Raw genomic sequence first — 15,039 nt, 5'->3', positions numbered from 1 at the left:
CATCCTCTCCGCCACCGTAATACTGCTCTTGACTAGCAGCGCCACACCTCCACCTCTTTTGCCTCCTTCTCGGAGCTTACTAAAACACCTAAACCCCGGAACCTGCAACATCCATTCCTGTCCCTGCTCTATCCATGTCTCCGAAATGGCCACAACATCGAAGTCCCAGGTACCAACCCATGCTGCCAGTTCCCCTACCTTATTTCGTATACTCCTGGCATTGAAGTAGACACACTTCAAACCACCTACCTGAACACTGGCCCCCTCCTGCGACGTCAAATCTGTGCTCCTGACCTCTATACTCTCATTCTCCCGTACCCTAAAACTACAATCCAGGTTCCCATACATCCTGCTGCATTAGTTTAAACCCCCCCACAGAGCACTAACAAATCTCCCCCCCAGGATATTTGTGCCCCTCAGGTTCAGATGTAGACCATCCTGTCTGTAGAGGTCCCACCTTCCCCAGAAAGAGCCCCAGTTATCCAGAAATCTGAATCCCTCCCGCCTGCACCATCCCTGTAGCCACGTGTTTAATTGCTCTCTCTCCCTATTCCTCATCTCAGTATCACGTGGCACGGGCAACAACCCAGAGATAACAACTCTGTTTGTTCTAGTTCTGAGCTTCCATCCTAGCTCCCTGAAAGCCTGCCTGACATCCTTGTCCCCTTTCCTACCTATGTCGTTAGTGCCAATGTGGACCACGACTTGGGGCTGCTCCCCCTCCCCTTAAGGACCCGAAAAACACGATCCGAGACATCACGTACCCTTGCACCTGGGAGGCAACATACCAAACGTGAGTCTCTCACGCTCCCACAAAATCTCCTATCTGTGCCCCTGACTATAGAGTCCCCAATTACTAATGCTCTGCTCCTCTCCCCCCTTCCCTTCTGAGCAACAGGGACAGACTCCGTGCCAGAGGCCCGTACCCCATGGCTTACCCCTGGTAAGTCCCCCCCCACCACAAGTATCCAAAGCGGTATACTTGTTTCTCAGGGGAACGACCGCAGGGGGTCCCTGCACTGACTGCTTCTTCCCAGTCCCTCTTACAGTTACCCATCTATCTCCAATCTTTGGTGTAACTAATTCCCTGAAGCTGCTATCTATGACCCCCTCTGCCTCCCGAATGATCCGAAGTTCTTCCAACTCCAGCTCAAGTTCCCTAACTCGAACTTGGAGGAGCTGGAGATGGCAGCACTTCCTGCAGGTAAAATCAGCAGGGACACTAACGGCATCCCTCACCTCAAACATCCTGCAGGAGGAACATTGCACTCCCTTCCCTGCCATCCCTCTAACTTTCAACCAAGATCTCGGGTCGGAGAATCGCCGGGGGCTGGCGTGAATCCCGCCCCCGCCGGTTGCCGAAGTCTCCGGCACCAGAGATTCGGCGGGGGCGGGAATTGCGCCGCGCCGGTTGGCGGGCCCCCCCGCTCGATTCTCCGGCCCGGATGGGCCGAAGTCCCGCCGCTAAAATGCCTGTCCCGCCGGTGTAGATTTAACCACCTACCTTACCGGCGGGACAAGGCGGTGCGGGCGGGCTCCGGGGTCCTGGGGGGGGGGGGGGGGGGGGGGGGGGGCGATCTGGCCCCGGGGGGGGGGGTGCCCCCACGGTGGCCTGGCCTGCGATCGGGGCCCATCGATCCGCAGGTGGGCCAGTGCCGTGGGGGCACTCTTTCCCTTCCGTCTCCGCCACGGTCTCCACCATGGCGGAGGCAGAAGAGACTCCCTCCACTGCGCATGTGTGGGAAGCTGTCAGCCGCCGCTGACGCTCCCGCGCATGCGCCGCCCGGAGATGTCATTTCCGCGCCAGCTGGCGGGGCACCAAAGGCCTTTTCCGCGAGCTGGTGGGGCGGAAATTCGTCCGGTGCCGACCTAGCCCCTCAATGTTGGGGCTCGGCCCCCAAAGATGCGGAGCATTCCGCACCTTTGGGGCGGCGCGATGCCCGTCGGATTTGCGCCGCTTTGGGCGCCAGTCGGCGGACATCGCGCCGTTTCCGGAGAATCTCGCCAATGATGTCAACATAGGCCAGAACAGACAGATATGAATCAAACCGAGAAAGGGCACAAAAAGCTGTGGTCCTTTAGGATACTTCTCACTGAACACATTGCCCTAGATGCACCTCAGGACCAAAAGTTCCCAACTACGCCCTGGATTCAGACTCAAAGTCCATGTGGTTCACTAATGTCCTTTAGGGGAGGAAACCTACCATCAACAAACAAACAAAGAAAAGTACAGCACAGGAACAGGACCTTCAGACCTCCAAGCCCGTGCCGACCATCCTTGCCTGGTCTGGCCTACATGCGACTCCAGGTCCACAGAAATGTGGTTGACTTTTTTAAATGGCCAAGCAAGCCAGCCAGGGCTTGCTCAACCCAGTGCCTCCCACATTCAATAAATTTTTGTTAAAGGGAGAATTTTTATAGATACAAATGACATTACAGATGAAGTGATCAAAATGATGTTAGCAATCTCTAGCATAACACCATTCCTCCACAGATCCATTTATTTTTCCAACCTTTCAAATATTTATCCTATACCCTTTTAAATCACTCGAGTATCAGATAGTCTGACAGCCCCAAGTACAAGGGCCTTCTCTCAACCTTGCATCTTCCAGTGGGATGCCTCAGTCTCCACATCCCATTTACTTACAGCATGGTCCTCAGGTTTCACTCACCTCTTTACTGGCCGCTCCTATTTTGATATCACTTTCAAATACTATGTTAATGTGGTTCTTGCCTTGGAGAAAATATTGATCCGCACATTCAACCCAGTCCCCATTTTCCCTCTCTACATGTCGCATGAGCTCCAATCTCCTCTGGTCCCCAAATCTCTTTTCTTTCCCTGATAACCCATGTTGCAGTATCACTCTCTTCTGAGCTTGCCCCTTACTTCTAAGGTTCTCCCTACCAAATGATTCCTGAGTTTGCCTTGATTCTTAAGCTCCCCCAAGTTCTGACCCCTGATTGCTACTTCAGACTAGACAGTTTCCATTGACATCACAAAGCCAAAGGCAAAAAATTTAAATAGTGAAAATCCCCCGGCCTGAGAGCAGCAATACCTGGGAGATCAGTGCCCTATTCTGGGAGACTCTTGGGCACTCTGAGAGGTTTGGTAATTCTACCTTTGTGAAGCAAATTCAGGGATTAATTGACAAAGGAAACAGATATGTAACTCAATGCCCATTTAAAACTTAAACCTTCTGTACTTATTTCATTACAATGACTTGACTTTGTATTACTTATGACATTAAGGTCAATTTGGAAAGCAGTCAAATTGAGTTGGATAATGTATTGGAGATCCCCGTGGAGAAATTGAGTCGTCGGCTACATCTCCCATCACTTGCAGGAAAGTTTACTTATAAACACCAAGTTTACATATGCATATGGAAAGGAGGGCATGCCTTGGGCTACAGGCAGGTTTCAAGTCACGGAAGGACCACGGTCCAGGTCAGCAGTAATTTTTGAATTGACAGATGAAATGTTTTCAAATTTTCATGCAATTTATGGGGTAAAAATAATATAGCACCATTAAGAGGCTAGAGCCTATCTTACATAGAGCTTTTCCACTATTAATGTGGACACAGGAATTGATAGTGGAGAAGTCACAAAACCACTACAAAAGATTACAACAGAAGTTAAGATAATTTTTAGACAGAAAGCTTGAGTTGATGTAATTCTTTCTTACAACAAGGAGACAGAATTTAGAAATAATATTCTGACTTACAGATTTAGTCATTTAATAGTGGTTTTGGACAAATTTGTACTAATACTATTATTTGCGTCCAAACTATTGTTTTTTGATTAGTTTACAGCATTGATTACTTGCTGCATTAAGTGGCAAAAATAAGGTGATGCACAAATTTTATGATTACTTCCAAATCTTTATAGTTTCTTTGATCCAGTTCCAGCTTGTCCCGATCAGTTTTTTGTTCCCATCGCAGCTTCTCCAACATATGGGCCACTGAGGACACTTGTTTTCTGACCAATTCCTTCAGTTCCTTATATTGTTGAATCTGTAAAACCAGATAGAAATCCAATTCAATAAGTATATTCAATAATATCAAAAGATACTTACAGCAACAGATGGTCAAAAGTTACTGAGTGATTGGTTTTCTACCACGAAACACCATCAGTTTAAGAGTTCTGAAAAATATTTTGTTTCCAATATGCTTACAAGATTCTTTTCCAAGAAATACAACCATGCTACAATGCAAGAAAATACAAGTAAAACTCAACAAACATTGGATTGCCATGACTTAGTTCACTAGCCGAAAAATGATTTTCTACTCATGCCATCAGAATCAAAAGTATATGCAACACAAGGTTGAATTTTATGTTTGGAACATCCTGGAAGCTGTGTGGGGGTGGAATTCCCAGGAAACCCAGAAGTCAGTGCAGCATATTTGTGGAGGAGGAGGCTTCACAAATATTCCCATCCTCAATAATGGGAGTGTCCAGCACATCAGTATGAAAGATAAGGCCCAAGCATTTTCTACAATCTTCAGCCAGGAGTGCTAAGTGTATTATCCATTTCAGCCTCCTGCTGAGGTTCGTCCCCAGCATGTCTTCCGCCAATTCAATTCACTCCATCTGATATCACGAAAGAGTTAAAGGCATCAGATACTGCAACGGCAACATTATACTAAAGACTGGGGATCCAGTACTTGTAGGGTAATTAGCTGCAGTTGTGTCTCTTCAGGGGTAATACAAAGAACAAGATCTAGACGGGTGAATGACATCCCAACCATACCTCATCTCATTGGTCATTGTAATTTCTCATTAAAGTGGCAACACCTGCATCAAGTAAGTTGCTGCAGCATTCTCTCTGTTGGTTCATCGAGACCAGTTTCGACCCTCCCTTTCTCACTGTTCACTTTGCAGGTATTTACCTAGAATCTCACGATGTGAAGGTAGAGCTCCCTCCTATTATTCCCCAGCCTCGCCAGAAATACTGGATCCCATTTTTCTTGTGGTCAACCCATCAATATTGACGTACTCATGCTCCATGTGGCCTCTCTAACCTCCCCACCTAGAGGCTGTGCGAATGGTCATCCAAAGATCCGACCCCCTCCCGCCTCCCCTTTACTATGCTTTCCCCATAAACACATATGCAGATCAGTACAGAGCCAGACAAGCCAATAGACACAGATGGTGAACATAGCCTCTATACTAAGCTGTGCATTATCCCATATAAGTGCACATCCTTTGCCCCTCCCTGGAATGGGAGTACAAAGTGCATACATAGCCCTGCAACATGGGCTGCTGCATTCCAAGGCTGTTTTTACTCTGTCACTCCTGACTGTGAGCCCAAAAGGTGGCTCCAGTCTCTCACACATGACTGTGATCCCAAGGAGTGTCTCAACTCTCTAACTGACCTGTTGGCCACAAACCAAGGGCTTTGACTTTCAATGAGTTGGCCACTGCCCTCATTACTGAACACTGAAATGGCTTCCGTCCCACCCTATACCTCCCTTTTCATGAGTCTCATTGTGACCCAATCCTCATGCGCCACACTAACACCCCACGCACCACCACCATTTCTATTCGGAGTCGTCCCCACCTCCCCTTTCTATTCTGGAGTCTGCACTCAAACTTGTGGCATCGCATCCACCCTGTCGTTAGTCAGCATCTCAGTTTCCTTTTTCGGGCTCTAGCTTCCCACCTGCTGTCTCCCCTCTGCTTGCCAATGCTCCCCTCCCTCCCCAACTACTTTGAATGCATTCCTGTCCCTTTGACCACACATGTGACTGTGCACCTATCCTGTTTAGAGTACTGTTGTACAGTGCTGCCCTTCTGGATTATAGAGGCACGTGCCGGAGACAGACACTTCAGCCACAGTGGTGTGACATTTCACTGGCATCACAAGACTAGTGCAGCGCTGTGGCAGGTAGGCTATGAATGTAGCACCCACCTCGAAGTCATGAATAAATTGAGGTCCAACCATTGCACACCACCCTTTTTCAAACATGAATCAGACTGGTGTGATTTGCCACTGGCATGACACAGGATTGGGAGGTGGCATGTGATTCTAGCGGGCAGCTGATTTAATGAGTACTCATTAGAGGGCAATAAATGCAAATGCCGTTTGAGTCAGTAGTTAGTGGGATACCCAACTCACCATTATCATGCCATAGGGAGAATTGCAAACTGGTTTCACACCGGCGGGAATCTGGGGTGAAATTCTCCGGAAACGGCGCGATGTCCGCCGACTGGCGCCCAAAACGGCGCCAATCAGACGGGCATCACGCCGCCCCAAAGGTGCGGAATGCTCCGCATCTTTGGGGGCCGAGCCCCAACATTGAGGGGCTAGGCCGACGCCGGAGGAATTTCCGCCCCGCCAGCTGGCGGAAACGGCCTTTGTTGCCCCGCCAGCTGGCGCAGAAATGACATCTCCGGGCCGCTGACAGCTTCCCACGCATGCGCAGTGGAGGGAGTCTCTTCTGCCTCCACCATGGTGGAGACCGTGGCGGAGGCGGAAGGGAAAGAGTGCCCCCACGGCACAGGTCCGCCCGCGGATCGGTGGGCCCCGATCGAGGGCCAGGCCACCGTGGGGGCACCCCCCGGGGTCAGATCGCCCCGCGCCCCCCCCCCAAGGACCCCGGAGCCCGCCCACGCTGCCTAGTCCCGCCGGTAAGGTAGGTGGTTTAATTTACGCTGGCGGGACAGGCATTTTATCGGCGAGACTTCGGCCCATACGGGCCGGAGAATCAAGCGGGGGGGCCCCGCCAACCGGCACGGAGCGATTCCCGCCCCCGCCGAATATCCGGTGCCGGAGACTTCGGCAACCGGCGGGATTCACGCCAGCCCCCGGCAATTCTCCGACCCGGCGGGGCAACAAAGGCCGTTTCCGCCAGCTGGCGGGGTGGAAATTCCTCCGGTGTCGGCCTAGCCCCTCAATGTTGGGGCTCGGTCCCCAAAGATGCGGAGCATTCCGCACCTTTGGGGCGGCGTGATGCCCGTCTGATTGGCGCCGTTTTGGGCGCCAGTCGGCGGACATCGCGCCGTTTCCGGAGAATTTCGTCCCAGATTCCCGCCGGTGTGAAACCAGTTTGCAATTCTCCCTATGGCATGATAATGGTGAGTTGGGTATCCCACTAACTACTGACTCAAACGGCATTTGCATTTATTGCCCTCTAATGAGTACTCATTAAATCAGCTGCCCACTAGAATCACATGCCACCTCCCAATCCTGTGTCATGCCAGTGGCAAATCACACCATGCACAATGACATGGGGGGTGGGGGGGGGTCGAGTCCGGGGGTGGCAGGCAGGTCCGATGCGAGACGGCCAATGCCAATTCACCCATGCGGCCCAGTGGGTGTCATTGAGCTTCTTACAGCACTGGATGCTCCATTTCAGGAGTGAAGCATCATTACCGGCCCTAATTGACGTTAGATAGCGGTCTCACCAGGTCAGCTGTTGGGAAGCACCCGGCAAGTCTCGCTTGCTATCGCTTCTCCCATATCACACCCATTACCTCCACCATAAGGGGGCCCAATCATTTACGACTGAGGTGAGAAGAAAACTCTTCACTCAAAGGATTGGAAATCGTTCGAATTCTCTAATCTGAGGGCTGTATTTGCTCCATCATTGAATATATGTGAGATTTCCGGTTGCGGCGATGCGGAGCTAAGCCGCGCGTTTCGGTAGCTCCCGCGACAACGGACTTTCGGGCTCTCCAGAGGAGCCCCAACGGAGCTTTTTTCAAATTGATCCCGCGTGGGAAGGTGCAGTGAGGTGCCCCCCTACAATATATGGCAGAGATCAGCGGTGGAACGACGAGGCAAGAGGCCCTGGAGCAGAGACCAAAACGAGGGCAAAAAGGCAAGATGGCGGAGAGCGAGCCGCGTGGGGGCCAGACCAGCAGGAGTTCCTCAAGCGATGTGTGGAGGAGCTGAAAAAGGAGGTGCTGGCGCCGATGCTGTTGGGGATCGAGGGGCTGAGGGAGACACATAAGACCCAGGCGGTGGAGCTTCGTGAGGCGAATGATAAAGTGAATACCAACGAGGACGAGATCCTGGGCCTGGCGGTAAAAATGGAGGCGCACGAGGCGGCGCACAGGAGGTGGGCTGGGAGAATTGAGGTCCTGGAGAACAGGTCGAGGAGGAAGAACCTCCGGATTCTGGGTCTTCCCGAAGGAGTGGAGGGAGCTAATGCCGGGTCGTACACGAGTACGATGCTCCATTCGCTGATGGGTGCGGAGGCCTCTCCGACCCCCCTGGAGCTGGAAGGGGCTCACCGGGTCGTGGCGAGGAGACCCAAGGCTGGTGAGCCGCCAAGGGCGATAGTGGCAAGGTTCCATCGCTTCGCGGACAAAGTGTGCTGAGATGGGCCAAGAAGGTGCGGAGCAGTAGATGGGAGAACGCGGTGATCCGAGTATACCAGGATTGGAATGCGGAGGTGGCAAAGAGGAGAGCTGGCTTCAACCGGGCCAAGGTGTGCTGCATAAAAAAAGAGTCAGGTTCGGCATGCTGCAGCCTGCGCGACTGTGGGTCACTTATCAGGACAGACACCATTATTTTGAAACGCCAGAAGAGGCTTGGACCTTTATACAGATGGAAAAACTGGACTCGAACTGAGGGGATGTGGTTGTATATGGGTTTGTAAATATGGGTAAAGAATATTTTATGGGTGGGATGAGGGATGGGGATGTGGGTAGAGTTCTGGTTAAAATTCCTAAAGTTTCCTTTTTCTTTTCTGTAGACATGCTGATGATGATGGGGAATGTGGGCGTCGGTGCTGGAGGGAGGTGAGACTCGGGGATGAGGGAACTGGGATAATGGCCACAACAGGAGCTGCGCCACAGGGGGCGGGGCTGGTTCAGGAAAGCGCGGGCTTTTTCCCGCGCCAAAAGGGGGCTGGGGGGCTGGAGGAAGGTAAGGAGGAGGAGAGACTCCCACACGGGGAGATCAACGGGAAGGCGGAGGAATCCGGGGTCAGCAGACTCACGGAAGTAATATGGGGGGAGCAAAAGAGCTAGATGTGGATCTAGCCGGGGGGGGGGGGGGCGGGGGGGGGAGAGAGAGAGAGAGAGAGAGAGAGAGAGAGAGAGAGAGAGAGAGAGAGAGAGAGAGAGAAGAGGGGGATTCTAGGGTTGCTGCTGCACTGTCCAAGGGGGAACTGAAAATGGAAGAGGTGGTCGGGGCGGGGGTTCCCCGCCTGGGGGACTGGAGGGTGCGGGAGGCGCGAGAACGGGACTGGCCTAAGATAGGAGATGGCTAGTCGGCGGGGGACCCCCCAATCCGGCTGATCACGTGGAATGTGAGGCGCCAAAATGGGCCGGTTAGGAGGGCCCGAGTGTTCGCGCACCTAAAGGGACTGAAGGCAGACGTTGTCATGCTTCAGCAGACACATCTGAAGGTGGCAGATCAGGTCAGGTTAAGGAAGGGATGGGTGGGGCAGGTGTTCCATTCGGGGCTGGATGCGAAGAATAGAGGGGTGGCAATACTGGTGGGAAAGCGGGTGTCGTTTGAGGCCAAGAACATAGGAGTGGACAAGGCAGGCCGATATGTGATGATGAGTGGTAGGTTGCAGGGGACGGAGGTGGTACTGGTGAATGTATATGCCCCAAACGATGCTGGATTCATGAAACGGATGTTGGGGCGTATTCCGGACCTGGAGGTAGGGAGTTTGATAATGGGTGGGGATTTTAACACGGTGCTGGACCCAGCATTAGATCGTTCCAGATCTAGGACGGGGAGGAGGCCGGCTGCGACCAAGGTGCTTAGGAGTTTTATGGATCAGATTGGGCGAGTAGATCCGTGGAGATTTGCCAGGCCTTTGGCCAGAGAATTTTCTTTTTTCTCCCACGTACATAAGGCCTACTCCCGGATAGATTTTTTTGTTTTGGGCAGGGCATTGATCCCGAAAGTGGAGAGAACGGAGTATTCGGCCATAGCCATTTCAGACCATGCCCCGCACTGGGTGGTATCTGGAGGCTAACGACAACGGGGAGGTGCAGGTGGGAGTAGTATGGGAGGCGCTGAAGGCGGTGGTCAGGGGAGAGTTAATCTCCATCAGGGCTCACAGGGTGAAGAGAGAGGGGAGGGAAAGGGAGAGGTTAGTGGGGGAGATTTTAAGGGTGGACAGGAGCTATGCAGAGGCTCCTGATGAGGGACTACTCAGGGAGAGACGAAGTCTCCAGATGGAGTTCGACCTGTTGACCACAGGGAAGGCAGAGGCACAGTGGAGGAAGGCACAGGGGGCGATATATGAATAGGGGGAGAAGGCGAGCCGGATGCTAGCACACCAGCTCCGTAAGAGGATGGCAGCGAGGGAAATAGGTGGAGTCAAAGATGGCAGGGGAACTACGGTGCGGAGTGCAGGGAAAGTGAATGAGGTTTTTAAGGCCTTTTACGAGGAACTGTATAGGTCCCAGCCCCCAGGGGGAAAAGAGGGGATGCGGCGATTCTTGGATCAGTTGAGGTTCCCAAGGGTGGAGGTGCAGGAGGTGGCTGGTTTGGGGGCGCCAATTGGGGTGGAGGAGCTGGTTAAAGGACTGGGGAGCATGCAGGAAGGGAAGGCCCCGGGGCCGGATGGGTTCCCGGTGGAGTTCTACGGAAAGTATGTAGACCTGTTAGCCCCGTTGCTGGTAAGGACCTTCAATGAATCAAGGGAGGGGGGGACCCTGCCCCCGACAATGTCGGAGGCGACGATCTCTTTGATCTTGAAGCGGGATAAAGACCCACTGCAATGTGGGTCATATAGACCGATCTCGCTCCTTAATGTAGATGCTAAGTTGCTGGCAAAAATGTTGCCCATGAGGATTGAGGACTGTGTCCCGGGGGTGATCCACGAGGACCAGACGGGATTCGTAAAGGGTAGGCAGTTAAATACTAATGTGCGAAGGCTCCTAAATGTGATAATGATGCCATCGGTGGAGGGAGAAGCGGAGATTGTGACAGCCATGGACGCGGAGAAGGCCTTCGATCGAGTAGAGTGGGAGTATCTCTGGGAAGTGTTGAGGAGGTTTGGGTTCGGGGGAGGGTTTATTAGTTGGGTTAAGCTCCTGTATAAAGCACCGGTGGCGAGTATGGTCACGAACTGGCGAACTCGGCTACACCGAGGGACGAGGCAGGGGTGCCCCCTGTCCCCTCTGCTGTTTGCATTAGCAATTGAACCTTTGGCCATGGTGTTAAGGAAGTCGGGGAAATGGAAGGGGGTGGTTCGAGGGGGAGAGGAATATCGAGTGGCGCTGTACGCAGACGACCTGTTGCTGTATGTGACGGATCCAGTGGAGGGGATGGTTGAGGTAATGCCGATCCTACGGGAGTTTGGAGACTTTTCGGGCTATAAGCTCAATGTGGGAAAGAGTGAGCTCTTTGTGATCCATCCGGAGGACCAGGGAAGAGGGATAGACGACCTACCGTTGAGGAGGGCGGAAAGGAGATTTCGATACTTGGGGATTCAGGTAGCTAGGAGCTGGGGGCACTGCACAAACTTAATTTGACACGGTTGGTGGAACAGATGGAGGAGGATTTTAAAAGGTGGGACATGTTGCCACTCTCGCTGGCGGGTAGGGTACAGTCGGTTAAAATGGTGGTCCTCCCGAGATTTCTTTTTGTATTCCAATGCCTCCCAATTGTAATCACTAAGGCCTCTTTTAAGAGGGTAAGCAGGAGCATTACGGGATTTGTGTGGGCGAGCAAGACCCCGCGGGTAAGGAGGGGGTTCTTGGAGCGTAGCAGAGATAGAGGAGGGTTGGCGTTGCCGAATCTGGGTGGTTATTATTGGGCAGCCAACGTGGCAATGATCCGTAAGTGGGTGATGGAGGGCGTGGAAGAGGTTGGAGATGGCATCCTGCAAAGGAACGAGCCTGGGGGCGCTGGTGACGGCACCGCTGCCGCTCTCGCCGACAAGGTATACCACGAGCGTGGTGGTGGCGGCAACACTAAAGATCTGGGGGCAGTGGAGACGGCACAGGGGTGCGACGGGAGCCTCGGTGTGGTCCCCGATCAGAGACAACCATCGGTTTGTCCCAGGAAGGATGGACGGGGGATTTCAGAGCTGGCATCGGGTAGGGATTAGAAGAATGGGGGACCTGTTCATTGACGGGACGTTTGCGAGCTTAGGGGCGCTGGAGGAGAAGTTTGGGCTACCCCCGGGAAACGCTTTCAGGTACATGCAAGTGAGGGCTTTTGTGAGGCAGCAGGTGAGGGAATTTCCGCTACTCCCGGCATGGGGATTCAAGATAGGGTGATTTCGGGCGTATGGGTCGGGGAGGGCAAGGTGTCGGCGATATACCAGGAGATGAAAGAAGAGGGGGAGGCTTTGGTAGAGGAGCTGAAAGATAAATGGGAGGAGGAGTTGGGGGAGGAGATTGAGGAGGGGCTATGGGCTGATGCCCTAAGTAGGGTTAATTCCTCTTCCTCGTGTGCCAGGCTTAGCCTGATACAATTTAAGGTGGTTCACAGAGCGCATATGGCGGGGGCGAGGCGGAGTAGGTTCTTTGGGGTGGAGAACAGATGTGAGAGGTGCTCAGGAAGTCCGGCGAACCATGTCCATATGTTTTGGTCATGCCCGGCACTGGAGGGGTTCTGGAGGGGAGTGGCGGGAACAGTGTCTAAGGTGGTGAAAGTCCGGGTCAAGCCAAGCTGGGGGCTAGCACTATTTGGAGTAGTGGACGAGCCGGGAGTGCAGGAGGCGAAAGAGGCCGGCATTCTGGCCTTTGCGTCCCTAGTAGCTCGGCGAAGGATCTTGCTAATGTGGAAGGAGGCCCTGGAGCAGAGACCGGACTGGAGGTCGGACAGCAGCAACAGCAACCCGGGGGGGGGGGGGATTTCTCTGGGGGGCATTTGAGCAAGAAAGCACATGAATGATCCGGAAACTGACATGTACGGGAAGAATCCAATGTACAAAGTTCTGTATCTTTGTTATGGGGGGGGGGGGGGTTTATTTGTAAGGTGGAAAATATTGTTATTGAAAAATTCTTAATAAAAACATATTTTTTAATAAAGAATATATGTGAGGAGATACATAGATCTTTTGGTATCTCAGAGAATCCAGGGATATGGGTAGTGGACTGTAAAGTGGAATTAAGGCAGAGGATGAACCATGATTGCACTCAAATAATGGAGCAGGCTCGAAGGGCCATAAACTCTTCCTGTGCCTATTATATTTTGTAGTACTGGAACAGGCTGACAAGGGGAAAAAACACAGGCCGGAAACAGAAACTACCAAACGAGGCACAGGCTGGAATCGATACTGGCCATCTGCAAGAGCACTCAAGTCAACACATCAACTTATTATCGCTGTATGGATTTTGTAATTATCCATTCTCAGTAGGTATTAGATTTACACAAAAGAACTAAACCATGCTATGAATATGTAACTAACTTCCAGACAGAGGTGATCAACTTTGCAGCAGGAAGAACGAGCAACAAATAGGCCATCAGACTCCAATATGAGCTAATAGCTGGTCAGACAAGCGTGTTTCAGAGGACAATGGATCTTGATTGAATCGCCTTGGTTGAACAGAAGTATCCTGTTTATTCCCATTAAAGCTTTCAAGGACAATAGAACTCAGGCCAGGTGTGGGCCTATATATATGACTCAGTGTTAGCAGAACCGGTATAAAAGAAGGAACATCGGAACAGATAATCAGCGATGACCTGGGAGTTCCCCATCACAAGAAAGGGGGACCCTGGGCTCTGAACCCAGATAAGATATCCACATCAAGTGATCGTAGTCTGGACTTCCAGTGGCGACTATGAGGGAGTAGGTTGCGCATTTGGTGGCTCCCGCTCTGGCCGGACTTTTGGACCTTTCCCCCGACTTTTTTGTGTTTTTGAGCGCTGGATTTGAAGGCGAAGTCAATTTGGCACTGATTCCTCACATTGGTGTATGGAACGAAGAGCCCCAAAGGATCGAAAAGGGAGAAATAAGAAGACAAGCAAGGGCTGGGTGGAGGCTGTGGCAGAAAGCAATATGGCCGATGTTCGGACCCCTGCTGTGGCGGCCTAACTATCAATGGAGGAGTTGATGCGGGTCATTCAAGAGGGCTTCGCTAGGCAGAAACGGGACTGTCTTGATCCGATAAAGGAATCTATCGATCGGCTGGAGAGCAGGCTGGATGCCCAGGATCAGACGATCCAGAAGCTGGTGAAAGTGCTGGCGGACCAGGAGGAGCACCAAACGGTGGTTGAGCTGGAGGTGGGGACGCTGAAGGATCAGCAAAAAAGGCTGCTGGAGAAGATAGAAGACCTGGAGAATAGAGCTCACCGACAGAATTAAGAATTTTCGGTCTCCCGGAAGGGGCTGAGGGGTCGGATGCTGGCACGTTTGTGGCGAGTAAGTTTCAGAAGCTTCTGGTACAGAGCGCTGGCAAGGAAGCCGGGCCGGGGGGACCCCTGGTGGTCCGGTTCCACAGGTCTTTGGACAAGGAGTGTGTTCTCCAGTGGGCCAAGCATACGCGGAGCTGCAAATGGGAGAACAGTATTTTGCTTGTCTACCAGGATCTGAGCATGGAGGTGGCCAGGAGGGCAGGCTTTAACCAGGTTAAGGCGATCCTGTTCAAGACGCAGGTGAAATTGGACTGTTATACCCGGCGCGTCTTTGGGTTACGCACGAGGGCCAGCCCAAAGACGCGATGGACTTTGCCAAGAGGAAAGGGCTGGTGCTGAACTGAGAACTTTTTGTTTTAAGTTGCAATTTTTTGAGTGATGTGTATATGTTCTAATTGTCGTTTTTCTTCTGTATTTGAGTATGGTTGAGGAAGGGGGAAGTAAATGTTATTTGGTTTCTGCAGGTTTTAGTGGGGGTGGCTGGTGAGGCTTTTTACTTGATATTACTTTGATTTACGCCATTGGGAGGTTTTCTGTGTGTTTTTCTTTTTGGGATGTCTCTTATGTTAATTGGGCGATTGTCTGGGGCCGGTTTGATGAGGGAGGTTGTTTCGATGGGCCGGGGGGGGGGGGGGGGGGGTGAGGGAACAATAGGTGGGAGACTTCTTGGCGCCGGAGGTGAGGGTCACCAGGCTAGCTGGGTGAGCTAGTCCAACGGAAGCAAAGTGGGGGTATGTGCATATGATTAATCTATGGCAGGG

General features: G+C 52.2%; 1 protein-coding gene across 1 annotated transcript in view; it reads right to left on the bottom strand.

Annotated features, from left to right (window-relative positions):
• Window positions 1-15,039, bottom strand: part of LOC140396240 (structural maintenance of chromosomes protein 1B-like) — a 367,818-nt gene that overhangs the window by 275,977 nt on the left and 76,802 nt on the right. Inside the window, exon 7 of the mRNA XM_072484572.1 lies at window positions 3,870-4,010. Coding sequence (XP_072340673.1) covers window positions 3,870-4,010 — 141 coding nt within the window. The remainder of the gene's footprint in view (window positions 1-3,869; window positions 4,011-15,039) is intronic.

Source organism: Scyliorhinus torazame, chromosome 19 (genome assembly GCF_047496885.1).
Source record: "Scyliorhinus torazame isolate Kashiwa2021f chromosome 19, sScyTor2.1, whole genome shotgun sequence".
Lineage (NCBI taxonomy): Eukaryota > Metazoa > Chordata > Chondrichthyes > Carcharhiniformes > Scyliorhinidae > Scyliorhinus > Scyliorhinus torazame.
Note: the sequence above shows the minus strand (reverse complement) of the source record. Positions and strands in the feature narration are given on the sequence as shown.